The sequence below is a fragment of the Morchella sextelata genome (assembly GCF_020137385.1).
Source record: "Morchella sextelata strain SCLS chromosome Unknown scls_19, whole genome shotgun sequence".
In the NCBI taxonomy this organism is placed as follows: Eukaryota; Fungi; Ascomycota; class Pezizomycetes; order Pezizales; family Morchellaceae; genus Morchella; species Morchella sextelata.
The window spans coordinates 159,955-172,484 of record NW_025408634.1 but is presented as its reverse complement, the minus strand read 5'-3'; the positions used below and the strand labels follow the sequence as shown (position 1 = coordinate 172,484).

Genomic DNA, 12,530 nt, shown 5'->3' with positions numbered 1-12,530 from the left:
CTTCCTTAGCACTCGCGATTGTTCTACAAATCCTGCTCCCCCCCTCTTTCATAATCCCCCGCTACAGGTAATTCTGGCTTCTCTTCTTCCTCCTCCCCCTCCTCTTCGGTGTCAATGCCTCGAAGTTGGGCGTTAATCACTTCGTACTGGGCATTGTCAGAACGAACCCGACCTCCTGGAGCACTCCTGGATGTTCTTCGAGCATCTCGGAATGCGGCAAGATCCGCAGCCAGCGCTTCATCGTCCTCGCTAAAACCCTCCTCCGGTATCACCTCAATACTTACCCCCTTTTTATCTCGTATCTATTAGGGTTAGCATTTAGAATACCACTCGCATTACCGGCATCTAGAAGTATCATACCTTTTCTCGAAGGTTATCTTTGATTACCTCCAAGGTTGCCTCCTGATTCTGTTTACTTCTCCCCTTTCAAGTGTTACTTATCCTGTTGAATGTTTCTACTCGAGTTTGGATGTCAGCTCGGCAATCCCGTATGGCCCTAGTAGCATCCGCTATTGCTGCCAAGGCACTCGTCATATCAATGAGCGCATCGGGCCATACTTATTCACAACACTCTCATTCTGCGAATGAAAATTATCAGGCTTCAAGTAACTCTCTGTTGACCATGCTCAAATGCTATGCCGGATCGCCGTCGATATCAGGCAAATACAGATAGGGATTATCAGCTCTAAAAATTTGGGATCCCTAACCCCTCGCATTCTTACCCTATCGAAGTATCTAAAATACAATATATCGATAATTTCCGGAGACAGAAAGCGCAGTCGGTAGGTCTAGAATCTGTCAGTGGCTATCCCGAGTGCTCTCTGGGTATCCATCATACCTCGTAATGCTCTTGGGGGCTCAAAAAACTATCATTCTTCAAAAGGTATTCCACTTGAGCTGCCCTTGCCTCAGGCCCCACAAGATTTTCAAGCCCATATATCATAGAGTCGATCAGGCACCCTTTCACCTCGTGCATCAAGTGGGAATGGATACAGGAGTGCAGACTTCTGACCAATCGTTCTCAATTATGCTTCTAGAGCACTCGTAATCCCTTTGGGTCACTCACCTGTTTAACAACGACCTGATCAAGGTCTATTCTACACCCCACTCGGCGACTTGCAGTTGCCCACATGCTCACTACCAATATCGAAAGTCTTGCTGCAGGTGGAAAGGGCTCATATAGGAGAGTATGTTCCCCGATTGACACGCTACACTCCTTCTCAATTCTCTGAGCCCGCACTCGCAGCACATTTGCACTCCTAGAGTTAGAGACCACAGGCCTCTAAGTCAATTGGCTTGAAGGAATGTTGCCAGTGTTCTCAAAGATGTCGTGAGTGTCCTCCGGAATACTAACCTCGCTTCCCGGAATCAAAATACCGTCGCTTTCCGGCATCGGAGCACTCTCGTCCTCCTCCCTATATGAGGGAAAGTACTTGATTTTGTAGACTCTTTGCGATCGACCTTGACCGTGAAGTTGGCTTGAAGGAATCTGACGACTGCTCACAGAGTGCTCGCCAATTACCTCTTTAGGCAGTGAAGAACGATATGTCCGGTAAGTGGGGGATGACTCCCCTTATCGAGAGCGCATCGAGGAAAAATTGATATGGCGCGTAGAAGAGGCATACTCATGAGGATAAACAGGTGGAGAGGGCCTAGACTGTGAGGGTATTGGGGGTGCTCTGTGGGATGCCGGAAATGCTCTCTGGGGTTCATTCTGGCTGGGTGCTGGAGTGGGTGCTGCTCTCCCTTGTTTACGTATTACTTTCACGCCCCATCGAGTTCCTCTCTGAATCATTAGCCACTAATACTTACATGTTAAAAAGCATCAATGAACGAGATAGAGTTGAACCTGTATCACGTCCACCGATACGTCGGAAGAAGCAATGAGCTCCGCTACCGCGCCAGTTGGTTTACTCTGAGCATTGCCCACTGCTCTGGCAGTGGTTGGTTGAACTGTATGAGGTCTCTTTCCGACAGTCTGAGACTTCTGGGTGGAAGATTGGGGGGGCTTGAGGTTCATCCTCCGGTTCATCCTCATCCTCCTCAGAGCTCTTGTGGTCATTCTCCGGAGCATCATCATAGTCTGAGTGGCGAGTATCAACTATTTCTTCCACCTCAGGCGCCTCAATTGCCTCAGGCTCCTCCTGCGCTTCAAAATTGTCAGTATGATCCTCGGGGAGATGAAATTCTACCCTCTGAGGACTGCTCCTCCCAGTGGGGGTTTCGGAAGAACGGAGAAGATCTTTCCGAGTTATTTGGACGGCGGTGGTCGATTGACTACTCCGAGTGCGGGCTGGCATAGAGTCAATGTTCGGTAAGATATATCTCAGACTCATCAGTCTCTCCATCTTCTTCAGGTCATGTAGGAGTCGTGGGTGCTTTGGTGCAGGAGGTGCTGTACCGGAGGAGTGCTTAGTGGGAGCTATTCTGATGACTGATAGGAATATCTGCAGTGCTCTAGAAGCACTCGCGATATCTTCAATTGAAAATCAATTCTTTGCGAGAAAATTTGCACCGCTAATCTTCATACAGCAGGGATCATCTGGTGTTACCGTTATTTCCGCACTCAACCGCATCATTTATCATCACTCAGTTTACTACACTTTCTGAAGCGGTACCGAGTACTCTGAGAGCAATCTAGGAGTTTGATTCGACTTTGAAATAAAAGCAATGCAATTACTACCTGGACTAATCGAATCTAATCTAATCTAATCTAATCTTATCCGATATAATCCATCCATTGATATACAAAGGGAAATCCAAAACACCTAATCGTACCGTACTTCAGCAGCTATCCTGAGTGTTCAGAGAGTAATCCTAACAACTATTAAAAGGTTAGTGACAATTCCGCAGGAACGGAAGTTAGAGATCATACCAAAGGGAACTAATGATGCCCGCCACTATCACCACCACCACTATCGCCACCACCTCCACCACCACCACCTCCAGCACCAGCAGCCACGAGTGCGTCAGCAGCTCTCTTGGCTGCTATCCCAGTAGGTGTTCAGATCGTCCCCTGTAAGAAGTTTGGGTCAGCAACCCCGACACCCAAAGGATACTTCCTAAGGTATTCTCAAGGGGGCGAGTAGCGAGTATTCCGCAGGGTACAAAGTGGATAGTAGAGGTCAGTGTGGGAGCCTGCAATAGGGGTTCTAAGGGGCTCTAGCGTTGGTAAGGGTCAACGGAACAAAGGAAGCAGCAGCACGGTGGTCTTCTTGAATAAGAAGAGGAAATAATGTTGTATAGTAATAGACAGCGTAGGTACAGAAGACGTTGCGTAGTAAAAGAAAGAAAAGAAAGAGAACAAAAAACGAGGAGGAAACCTCCTAATATACCCAAGGAAATCCCCAACGATGGCAAATCCAAAGTGACTCATACGCTTACAACCCACAGAACCCGATAGAACCTAATAGAACCTTTCTGACTAATCCAACTCCTCGTAACCTAGTGTATTAACTAATCGATCCATGAAAGGTATTTGTGGTCTAAATCATCGATAGCATCCTGCTGTCTATCGTGACACCTAATAAGAGTCTGAATTAGGCTTTGATTACTGGCACCAGTTTTAGGCATATATACCCTCAGTCCTGTGGCATTTATCCGGTGCTTTCCCTCCTCGTAATCCGAATCCTCTGCAGGAATATCGATCATGCTATAATCATCTTCCTCAACGTGAGGGTAAGCCGGGTTCAACCGGGGGGATTCCGTACCACCCAGGTTAGCACCCACACCTGCTCTGTAGACGACCGCCAATATCCTCTGAGGCCTGCCATTGCTGTTCTTCAACCAACCTTCGAGCTCTTCTGAATCCGTAATTTGTACCTCCACCGGCCGAACAGGAGGAACAGCTGCCAGGGGGACTTTCTCAATTGCTCCCCAGATAGTCCTGACTGCTCTGCCAGTTGCAGTATGCTTCAGGATCAAGTTGCATAACTCGGAGAAAGTTATCTTGGTCAAATTCCGATGAACAAAGGTTCGTTCAGGGGAACATTCCAGTCATAAGTAGGAGGTGAAACGAGGATAAAGAATGTCTTTAGAGCATCGGAGTCCACCACGGTAACCATTATGGAAGGTTGCACAAGTTTCGGGGGTATTGCATGCTCTTTCCCTTTGCCAGAAAATCTTCCAGCTGCCTGACCACAGCCGTCATCATCATCATTGTAACGGCAGCTAGACGGGTTGGCTATGTGAGTTGTTTGGGTATAAGGGAGAAGGAATATGCAGTGTGGTTGGGTTTAGTGAAGCGGGTTTCTATTGTGTTTTTTCTGTTTCTGTTATGCGAGGGTATGAGTCAGCATTGGGATAGGGTATGGATATATAAGGGGGGCGTTGTCTTGTGATTTCTTGTTTCTCTTTCTTTCTCTTTTCTCTTTATGCAACCTCTGTACTTCACAGTTACGAATACTATTTGGTTCGCGCTACGTCATAGGGTTTACCCGGTATACTAGACCAGGAACAACCATCCATAGTCCACAGTCTCCGTTCTTGCCTTAGGTCTACCCTTCGGCCCCATAGTCCATAGTCCACGATCCCGCCTTGGTAGCATACCTCGGCCCCATAGTCCATAGCCCACGAACCTCCTACGTTCACGTCTTCGCCTCGGTTGTATTCCTTGGCTTCATAGTTCCTACGCCCATAGTCCCCGTTACACTTAGGTTGCATCCTCTACAGCCAACCAATACAACACCACCTCGCTTAGCTCTGGTCGTGACTATGTCCGACATTATCCAGGATACGCTGTTACAGCGTCTTTCAGAATTTCTGACCACCTATGGTCCCCTCCCAGCCGATATAGACTTCGGCGAAGAACTCACGGAAGCTAATGGTCTTATTGCTGAGTGTTTGGAGGCTCTCACCAAGCCTCTTGACACCCCCGCGCCACTAGAACCCGTTATCGATACGGCTCAAGAAGAGGTCATTGCCGGCCTCACCATAGAACTAGAAGCAGCCAACGAAAAGGCTGCCGATTTTTGGCAAACCTTGTGCGATAACCAGGAAGATTCTACCGAGATCATCCGAGGTCGCGACGAGGTTATCGTTGCTCTGAAGATTGAGCTGGAGGAATCGAAGGCTGAAGAAGAAGAGCTTCGGTTCCGTCTGGCACTACATCAAGAAAGTCTCGCCATCGCTGACGAGAACCTTGCTGATGCTGAAGATGAGATTCTTCACATCACCTCTGTTGCAAAGGCCTGGGAGGCCCAAGCCAATGCCACTATCGCCGACCTTCGTTCTCGTATCTCCGTTCCCACCGCTACAGTTAAACCTCGCCATGTCTCCAAGTCTCGCTATCTGTCCCCTCGCTCTCAGGATCCCCGTACCATTAGCAATTGGCGAGAAAGGCCACTTGAAAATGGATCCTCAAAGCCGGCGTTAAAAGGTCAGCCCCTTTGGTAAAAAATGGCAAACCAAAGGGGCCAGCCCCGCCAACTGTTTCTGTTCTCCCTGCCGCTGCTGTGTCTGAGGATAAGATGTCCGAAGATTCTTTTGTTGTTACCTGTTCCATCTCCCAGAATCCTGACTCTTTTATACCCACCTATGCCCTTATTGATACCGGAGCCTCTGGATACGCTTTTATTGACGAATCTTTTGTACGCCACAATAATCTTACAATGACCCGCCTTAAAGTACCTCGTCAGGTAGATGTTATGGATGGAAGGCCTATTGAGTCAGGAAAGATCACCCATATTGTTAATGTGTCGCTGGATATCCATGGTCATCGGGAAACTGCATCATGTTTTGTAACGAAGCTGGGACACTATCCAATTGTGATGGGAATACCTTGGATGCGACGTCACGATGTTACGATTCGGCCGAAGGAAAATTTACTTATTTTTGACTCTCGAAGCTGTTGTCAACACTGTTCACTCAGTGGAACGACAGTCACTGTCCATGGAATATCGATCCCTCTACCGGAACATCATACTATTGTCATTTCAGCAGTTGAGAAATCCACCGTCAACGTTAAGCAACTAGTACCAAAGGAGTTCCACCATCGTCTCCACATGTTCCAAGAATATGATGCTTCTGTCCTGCCCCCCCATCGACCCTCTCATGACATCGAAATAGTATTGGAAGAGGGTAAACGACCACCCTACGGACCAATATATGGGTTATCACAGACTGAATTAAAAGCGCTACGAGAATACCTTGATGAAAATCTCCCAAAGGGATTTATCAGGGCCAGTGAATCGCCGGCGGGAGCACCCATACTGTTCGTGAAGAAAAATGATGGGACTCTTCGACTCTGTGTGGATTACCGAGGTCTAAATGCAATCACGGTCAAAAATCGGTATCCGTTACCACTCTTGAAAGAAACTCTAGCCAAACTGTCAAGGGCACAGTACTACACCAAGTTGGATCTACGCTGGGGATATAATCAGATCAGGGTAGCTAAGGGAGATGAATGGAAGACGGCGTTCAGGACTCGTTATGGACATTTCGAGTACACAGTAATGCCATTTGGGTTAGCCAACGCTCCGGCCACATTCCAACATTGGATCAATGATATCCTACGACCTTATCTTGACCAATTCGTAACGGCATATCTGGATGATATCCTGATATATTCGGAAACCTTGTCGGAACACAAGGAACACATTCAGAAGGTTTTGAAGGTACTTGATGAGAATCATGTTCACCTTAAGCCTGAAAAATGTGAATTTATGGTCCAGGAAACAAAGTATCTTGGCCTTATTCTCACCCCTGATGGGAATAGGATGGACCCGAAGAAAGTTGTTGATGTTTTAGAATGGTCTATACCAAGGAATCTTCATGATGTTCAGGTATTTTTAGGTTTTGCGAATTTCTATCGACGGTTCATCTTGGGATATTCGAAAATTGTTGCTCCCCTTACAGCATTAACAAAGAAGAATGTCAAATTCGAATGGACAGATGAAAGGGAGGGAGCATTCCAGACATTGAAGAAAATGTTCACCACAGCACCCATCCTAGCGCACTTTGATCCGGATCGAAAAATCGTGATAGAAACCGATGCATCCGACTACGTTTCTGCTGGAATCCTGTCCCAACGTGATGATGAAGGAATTTTACATCCAGTTGCTTTCTTTTCAAAGAAGCATTCCCCTGCGGAATGCAACTATGAAATCTATGACAAAGAACTTCTGGCAATTGTACGATGTTTTGAGGAATGGCGACATCATTTGGAAGGGGCACAATTCCCAATCGAAGTCCTCAGTGATCATAGGAACCTCGAATATTTCATGTCAACAAAGCTATTAAACCGTCGACAAGCCCGTTGGTCGGAATTACTTTCACGTTTCGATTTCGTCATTCAATTTAGACCAGGGAAACAAGGGGTAAAGCCGGATGCATTGACTAGGAGGTCGGGTGACCTACCTAAGGAGGGGGATGAACGGTTGACGCATCAAAGCCAGGTGGTTTTGAAGCGAAAAAATTTGGATTCAAAGCTAAGTTTGTTCGCGGGTTCTTTTTCAAATGAATCCGCTGAAGGAATGTCCACTGTAGAAGAGTTGTTTTTAAATGCTTACCAAGTTGACAGTTTCCCGAACAAAGTACTCGCGATGCTTCAGAATGGCGTCCGTCACTCGAATAAAATCTCGCTTGCCGAATGCACGGAAGATAACAACGGTCGGCTACTTTACCGTGGCGCACTCTATGTACCGGATGACAACGATCTTCGACTAAGGCTCCTAAAGGAACACCATGATAAACCATCAGCAGGACATCCTGGTAGAGCAAAGACCCTAGAGCTTTTGAATCGAGAATACTACTGGCCACAAATGCGAAAGTATGTCGACCAGTATGTTCGGAATTGCAATGTGTGTGCCTGTAGTAAGGCACTACGTAATGCGCCTTATGGAGTACTCCGTCCCATGCCAATACCTGATGGACCGTGGACGGATGTGTCAATGGATTTTGTCACCGATCTCCCCGAAAGCAATGGGTATAATGCGATTCTAGTTGTGGTAGATAGACTAACCAAAATGCGACATCTAATACCAACGACTAAGGAGGCAGACTCGAGGGAAGTAGCGAGGCTGTATATCGAAAATGTTTGGAAATTACATGGGTTACCCGACACTATGGTATCCGATTGAGGGACACAATTCGTTGCGGAATTCTGGAGGTCTCTTTGCGACCGTCTGGAAATATCACCAAAGTTTTCTACTGCGTTCCACCCTCAGACGGATGGACAGACGGAAAGGATTAATGCCGTGATGGAACAGTACCTTCGGAGTTATGTTTCCTATCAACAAGATGACTGGACTCGATGGTTACCAATGGCTGAATTTGCGACCAACAATCACGCTTCGGAAACAACAAAGATATCTCCTTTCTTTGCCAATTCAGGACGAAATCCAAGAATGACGTTCGGTCCTTTGGAACATGGTAGGACGACAGCAGAGGATCAGGCTAATGGTATCGCACGGGAGATGAAGGAGGTATTAGATTTTCTACGAGATGAGTTGTTCCGAGCACAAAGGATTCAAGAAGAATCGGCCAATACCAGTCGGACTCCCGCCCCTCATTATCGTGTGGGAGATAAAGTTTTTCTATCGACCCGCCATGTCCTCACCAGACGACCCTCGAAGAAACTCGATTGGAAGCGTATTGGGCCGTATGTCATTAAGCGAATCGTTAATCCCTATGCCTACGAGCTAGAACTTCCCCGGTCTATGAAAGTTCATTCCGTATTCCATGTCTCTTTATTGTCGTCTGCAGCAAACGATCCCTTACCAGGACAACAACAGTTACCACCACCGCCAGTCGAAGTTGAAGGACAGGAGGAGTGGGAAGTCGAGGATATTTTGGATTCCAGGGATCGTCGGGGAAGATTTGAATACTTGGTTAAGTATGCCGGTTATAATGAAGCTTCGTGGCAGCCATTGTCGGATGTTGAACATTCGTCCGATATTGTCAAACGATTTCATAAACGATATCCACGGAAGCCTAAGCCTACCAGGAGGTAGGCCTTAGAGGGGGGAGTGGTCTGTAACGGCAGCTAGACGGGTTGGCTATGTGAGTTGTTTGGGTATAAGGGAGAAGGAATATGCAGTGTGGTTGGGTTTAGTGAAGCGGGTTTCTATTGTGTTTTTTCTGTTTCTGTTATGCGAGGGTATGAGTCAGCATTGGGATAGGGTATGGATATATAAGGGGGGCGTTGTCTTGTGATTTCTTGTTTCTCTTTCTTTCTCTTTTCTCTTTATGCAACCTCTGTACTTCACAGTTACGAATACTATTTGGTTCGCGCTACGTCATAGGGTTTACCCGGTATACTAGACCAGGAACAACCATCCATAGTCCACAGTCTCCGTTCTTGCCTTAGGTCTACCCTTCGGCCCCATAGTCCATAGTCCACGATCCCGCCTTGGTAGCATACCTCGGCCCCATAGTCCATAGCCCACGAACCTCCTACGTTCACGTCTTCGCCTCGGTTGTATTCCTTGGCTTCATAGTTCCTACGCCCATAGTCCCCGTTACAATCATCACTATCACCGGCAGCCTCTTTGAACTGACGGTCTCCCTGTCCCATTGATAACTTATCATTCTTACCAACATCCGCGATGAGCCACTGTAGAGCACTCGCTAGTGCTCTACGGGCATCAGAGTCACCCCCAATTCAAATTGGTAGAAACACATTGAGGGAGGGCAAGTTCATTAAGTAAAGGCACAGGGCATTAAATGCAGCCAATCCGGGGGTGTTTTTATTGACCCAACCTACATTTTGCATTTCCGCCTTTAGGCCGTGGCGGATGCTGGTGTACACTTTAGGTAGGTTGAGTGCATCTAAAGTCATCTTCGCTTTGGTCGCTTGAGATATCTTAAATGCCCTCGAGCTCGAAGATATCTCTTGAAAACTCGGGGATGTTTCTTGGACAATCGGGGATGTCTCTTGGACAATCGGCGATTGCTCAGGTCTAATTCATCTCTGTCGAACTGGTGAGGGGTGGTCTATTAGTTCGGACGGGCTTGCACTAGAAAATAACCGAGAGGGGCATCGGGGCTTGAATATAGGGCTCTCTGGTGCAAGAGCCTTTGGTGGAGCACTGGCGAGTGTTGAGGGAGTAGTAGAGCCTGCTGGGCCTGTTGCTGGGCCTGTTGCTGCTGGGACTGTTGCTGGGCCTGTTGCTGCTGGGCCTATTGAGCATACTGCACTAGACTTGGACCGAGTGAGAACTTGACCTGGGACTATGATCTTCCGGGCAATGTTCTTTCTTGGAGCACTAGCGGGTGGTGGTGGGGTAGCAATAACCTTAAGTACAGTCGTCCGTACAAGGGTTCTGGTGAAGCACTGATGCGTGCTGAGGAAGCAGTAGAGACTGCTGCTAGTGGGCCTGTTGCTGGACCCGTTGCTGGGTCTTGATCGTCGGAATAAGTTATGTTTGCTCCCCAGTTACTCGGGAAGATCCCTTCAGTATCCGATGGAGCTAGGTTAGTATTTGGCGGAGTCCAGGGTTCAGTCCGGATTGGTGGAGGTACGGGGTTTTGTTTTCAGCTCTTCTTGATCGGTGTGAGCCCGGAAAGCACTGGCGACTGCTTCGAGGGTGTTTCTGGTATCTCCTCCAGGATAGGCTGGACAGTTTTGCGGGACAATTTGCGACCTGAGGAACTTCGGTGTTTCTTATATTTTTCGGACGATTTGTGTTTCTTGGTTTTTCGGTGGGTCTTTTCGTTATCGTCTTAGTCTATGTCACGCAAGTGCTACTTATTGGGAAGTTGATTTGTGTTCCTGGAGCTACCAGGAGTGCCCTGAGCGGTGTTTGGAGTCTGATAATGTTAATATATCACTTTGGTGAGTATGGATCTGAAATTAATTGGATTAGGAGAGAGAAATACCATCTTATTTATATAGATTGCAAAGGTTGAATCACTTGAAAATGGAGGAACTTGAAGGATAACATTTCAACAGGTAATGTTGAAAGCAATGGAGAACTTGAAGTGATAGGTAGAGGAGAACTTGAAGGTGGTTAGGAACTTCTCACGAACTTGAAGGAAGGGAGTGGTGCTCTTATACCGAGTACGATCTGGTTTTTTCCTGACCTAACCACGCTTCCGAGAGCACCCACGAATGCTCTAGAAGTACTCGAGGGTGCTTGTACTCAATGTTTGCTTCAATATATGACATTGATGATCTAAATGCTCCAGGCGCACTTGGGGATGCTCGGACGGTACCAATGGTGACATCGATAACATTCTGGTGTTGGGGTTGGTGTTTGTGTTCTTCTTGGTGTTGGTGCTCTGTCTTCTAGGAAGATGATTTGGAGAGAATGTATTCTTTGAGCTCGTAGTCGATATTAGTGTTGAGTTTGGCGCTGAGAACACTGTCTCGATCTCAAGAGACTCTGCGAGTGCTCAGGGAGAGAGTGCAGATGCTCAGGGCAATAGAATCTAGCATAATTGGCCACCTGATTGGGGTAGTGGGTATTTCTTCGTGTTGATGTTTGTATTTGTATTGGGTTGATGTATGACATCAGACTCGTACTGAAAGTCAGCATTGCCGACGGGGTGCAAGTAAGACCCTCATTGGCTGAGAAATCAAATCATTCGAGCACTCTGCAGCAGCACCTGCAGGAAAGAGCTTCCTCGGCCTTGGCAGAAAACAAATTTTCAGAGCACTCGGGAGTGCTTTGGTAGCATCGTGAGACTTCAATGAAATCGTCTTGCCCTTTTTGCAGTAAGCGGTACAGCTCCTCCGCGAACCTCGATAAACATCTTCGGACTACACATTCATTTGAAGCAGATGAATGGCTAGGAAACCAGTTTTTACTCCTGGAGCGCGATCAAGAGATACCCGATGACACTCACGACAGCCCGGAAGGCATTCATGATTCCTATTCAGATCCTCATGACGACTCAAATAGTTCGGAGAGTAACAGTATCAATTATCATGACCAATATCCCGATAATCATTCGTATCTGGAATCTGAATCATATTTTATAATGGAATAGGCAGATGGAAATGCAAATAGGCATTATGCAGTGACAACAATTTACGAGGGTGCTGGGGAGCGTCTCAACCGCTCAGAGGACTACAAGGAATGCTCACAAAATCTCTGATACCCGTGGTACCCATTCAACTCAGCATACGAGTTTAGAATGTCAAGTTATTTCATACTGTCGAAGGCCTCACAAGGAAATATCGACAGTTTCTTTCTACACGCTCCGTCAAGCAGTGGAGAATGATTCTACAGGACTGGGCGAGGTTTTATAAAGAGGTTGAAGGAAATGAATGACATATTGGAAAAAGCGAGCTGGCATCATTCGGAGGTGGATATTGGGGGAGAGAAAATCCCTTACTATTACCGGTATCCAATGGTAATTGTGCGACATCTTCTATGCCAACGGGCCTTTGGGGAGTCATTGGTGTACGCGCCAGTGGCAGAGCATAATGAATCTAGCGAAAGAATGTACGGGGAAATGCATACAGGTGATTCATGGTGGGAGACGCAGGTCCAGTAAGCCTCACAAGTGCTCTATGAGCAGTTGCTAATGCTTTCTGGACAGAATACCTTATTGGAGGGGTCGACTGTGGTACCAATTATATGCGC

General features: G+C 47.1%; 2 protein-coding genes across 2 annotated transcripts; one reads left to right on the top strand and one right to left on the bottom strand.

The window, feature by feature from the left end:
* Positions 1-23: 23 nt before the first annotated feature.
* Positions 24-302, bottom strand: H6S33_004957 (uncharacterized protein; the record flags this gene model as incomplete). The annotated part of the gene is made up of 1 exon (XM_044836662.1): positions 24-302. A coding segment is annotated over one exon (279 nt), but the record flags the coding sequence as incomplete, so codon positions are not given.
* Positions 303-5,468: 5,166 nt separating this feature from the next.
* On the top strand, positions 5,469-8,951 carry H6S33_004956 (uncharacterized protein; the record flags this gene model as incomplete). Its single annotated transcript, XM_044836661.1, has 2 exons — positions 5,469-8,066; positions 8,142-8,951. 2 exons carry the CDS (start codon positions 5,469-5,471, stop codon positions 8,949-8,951), a joined length of 3,408 nt encoding a protein of 1,135 aa, XP_044690169.1.
* Between the last annotated feature and the right edge of the window lie 3,579 nt (positions 8,952-12,530).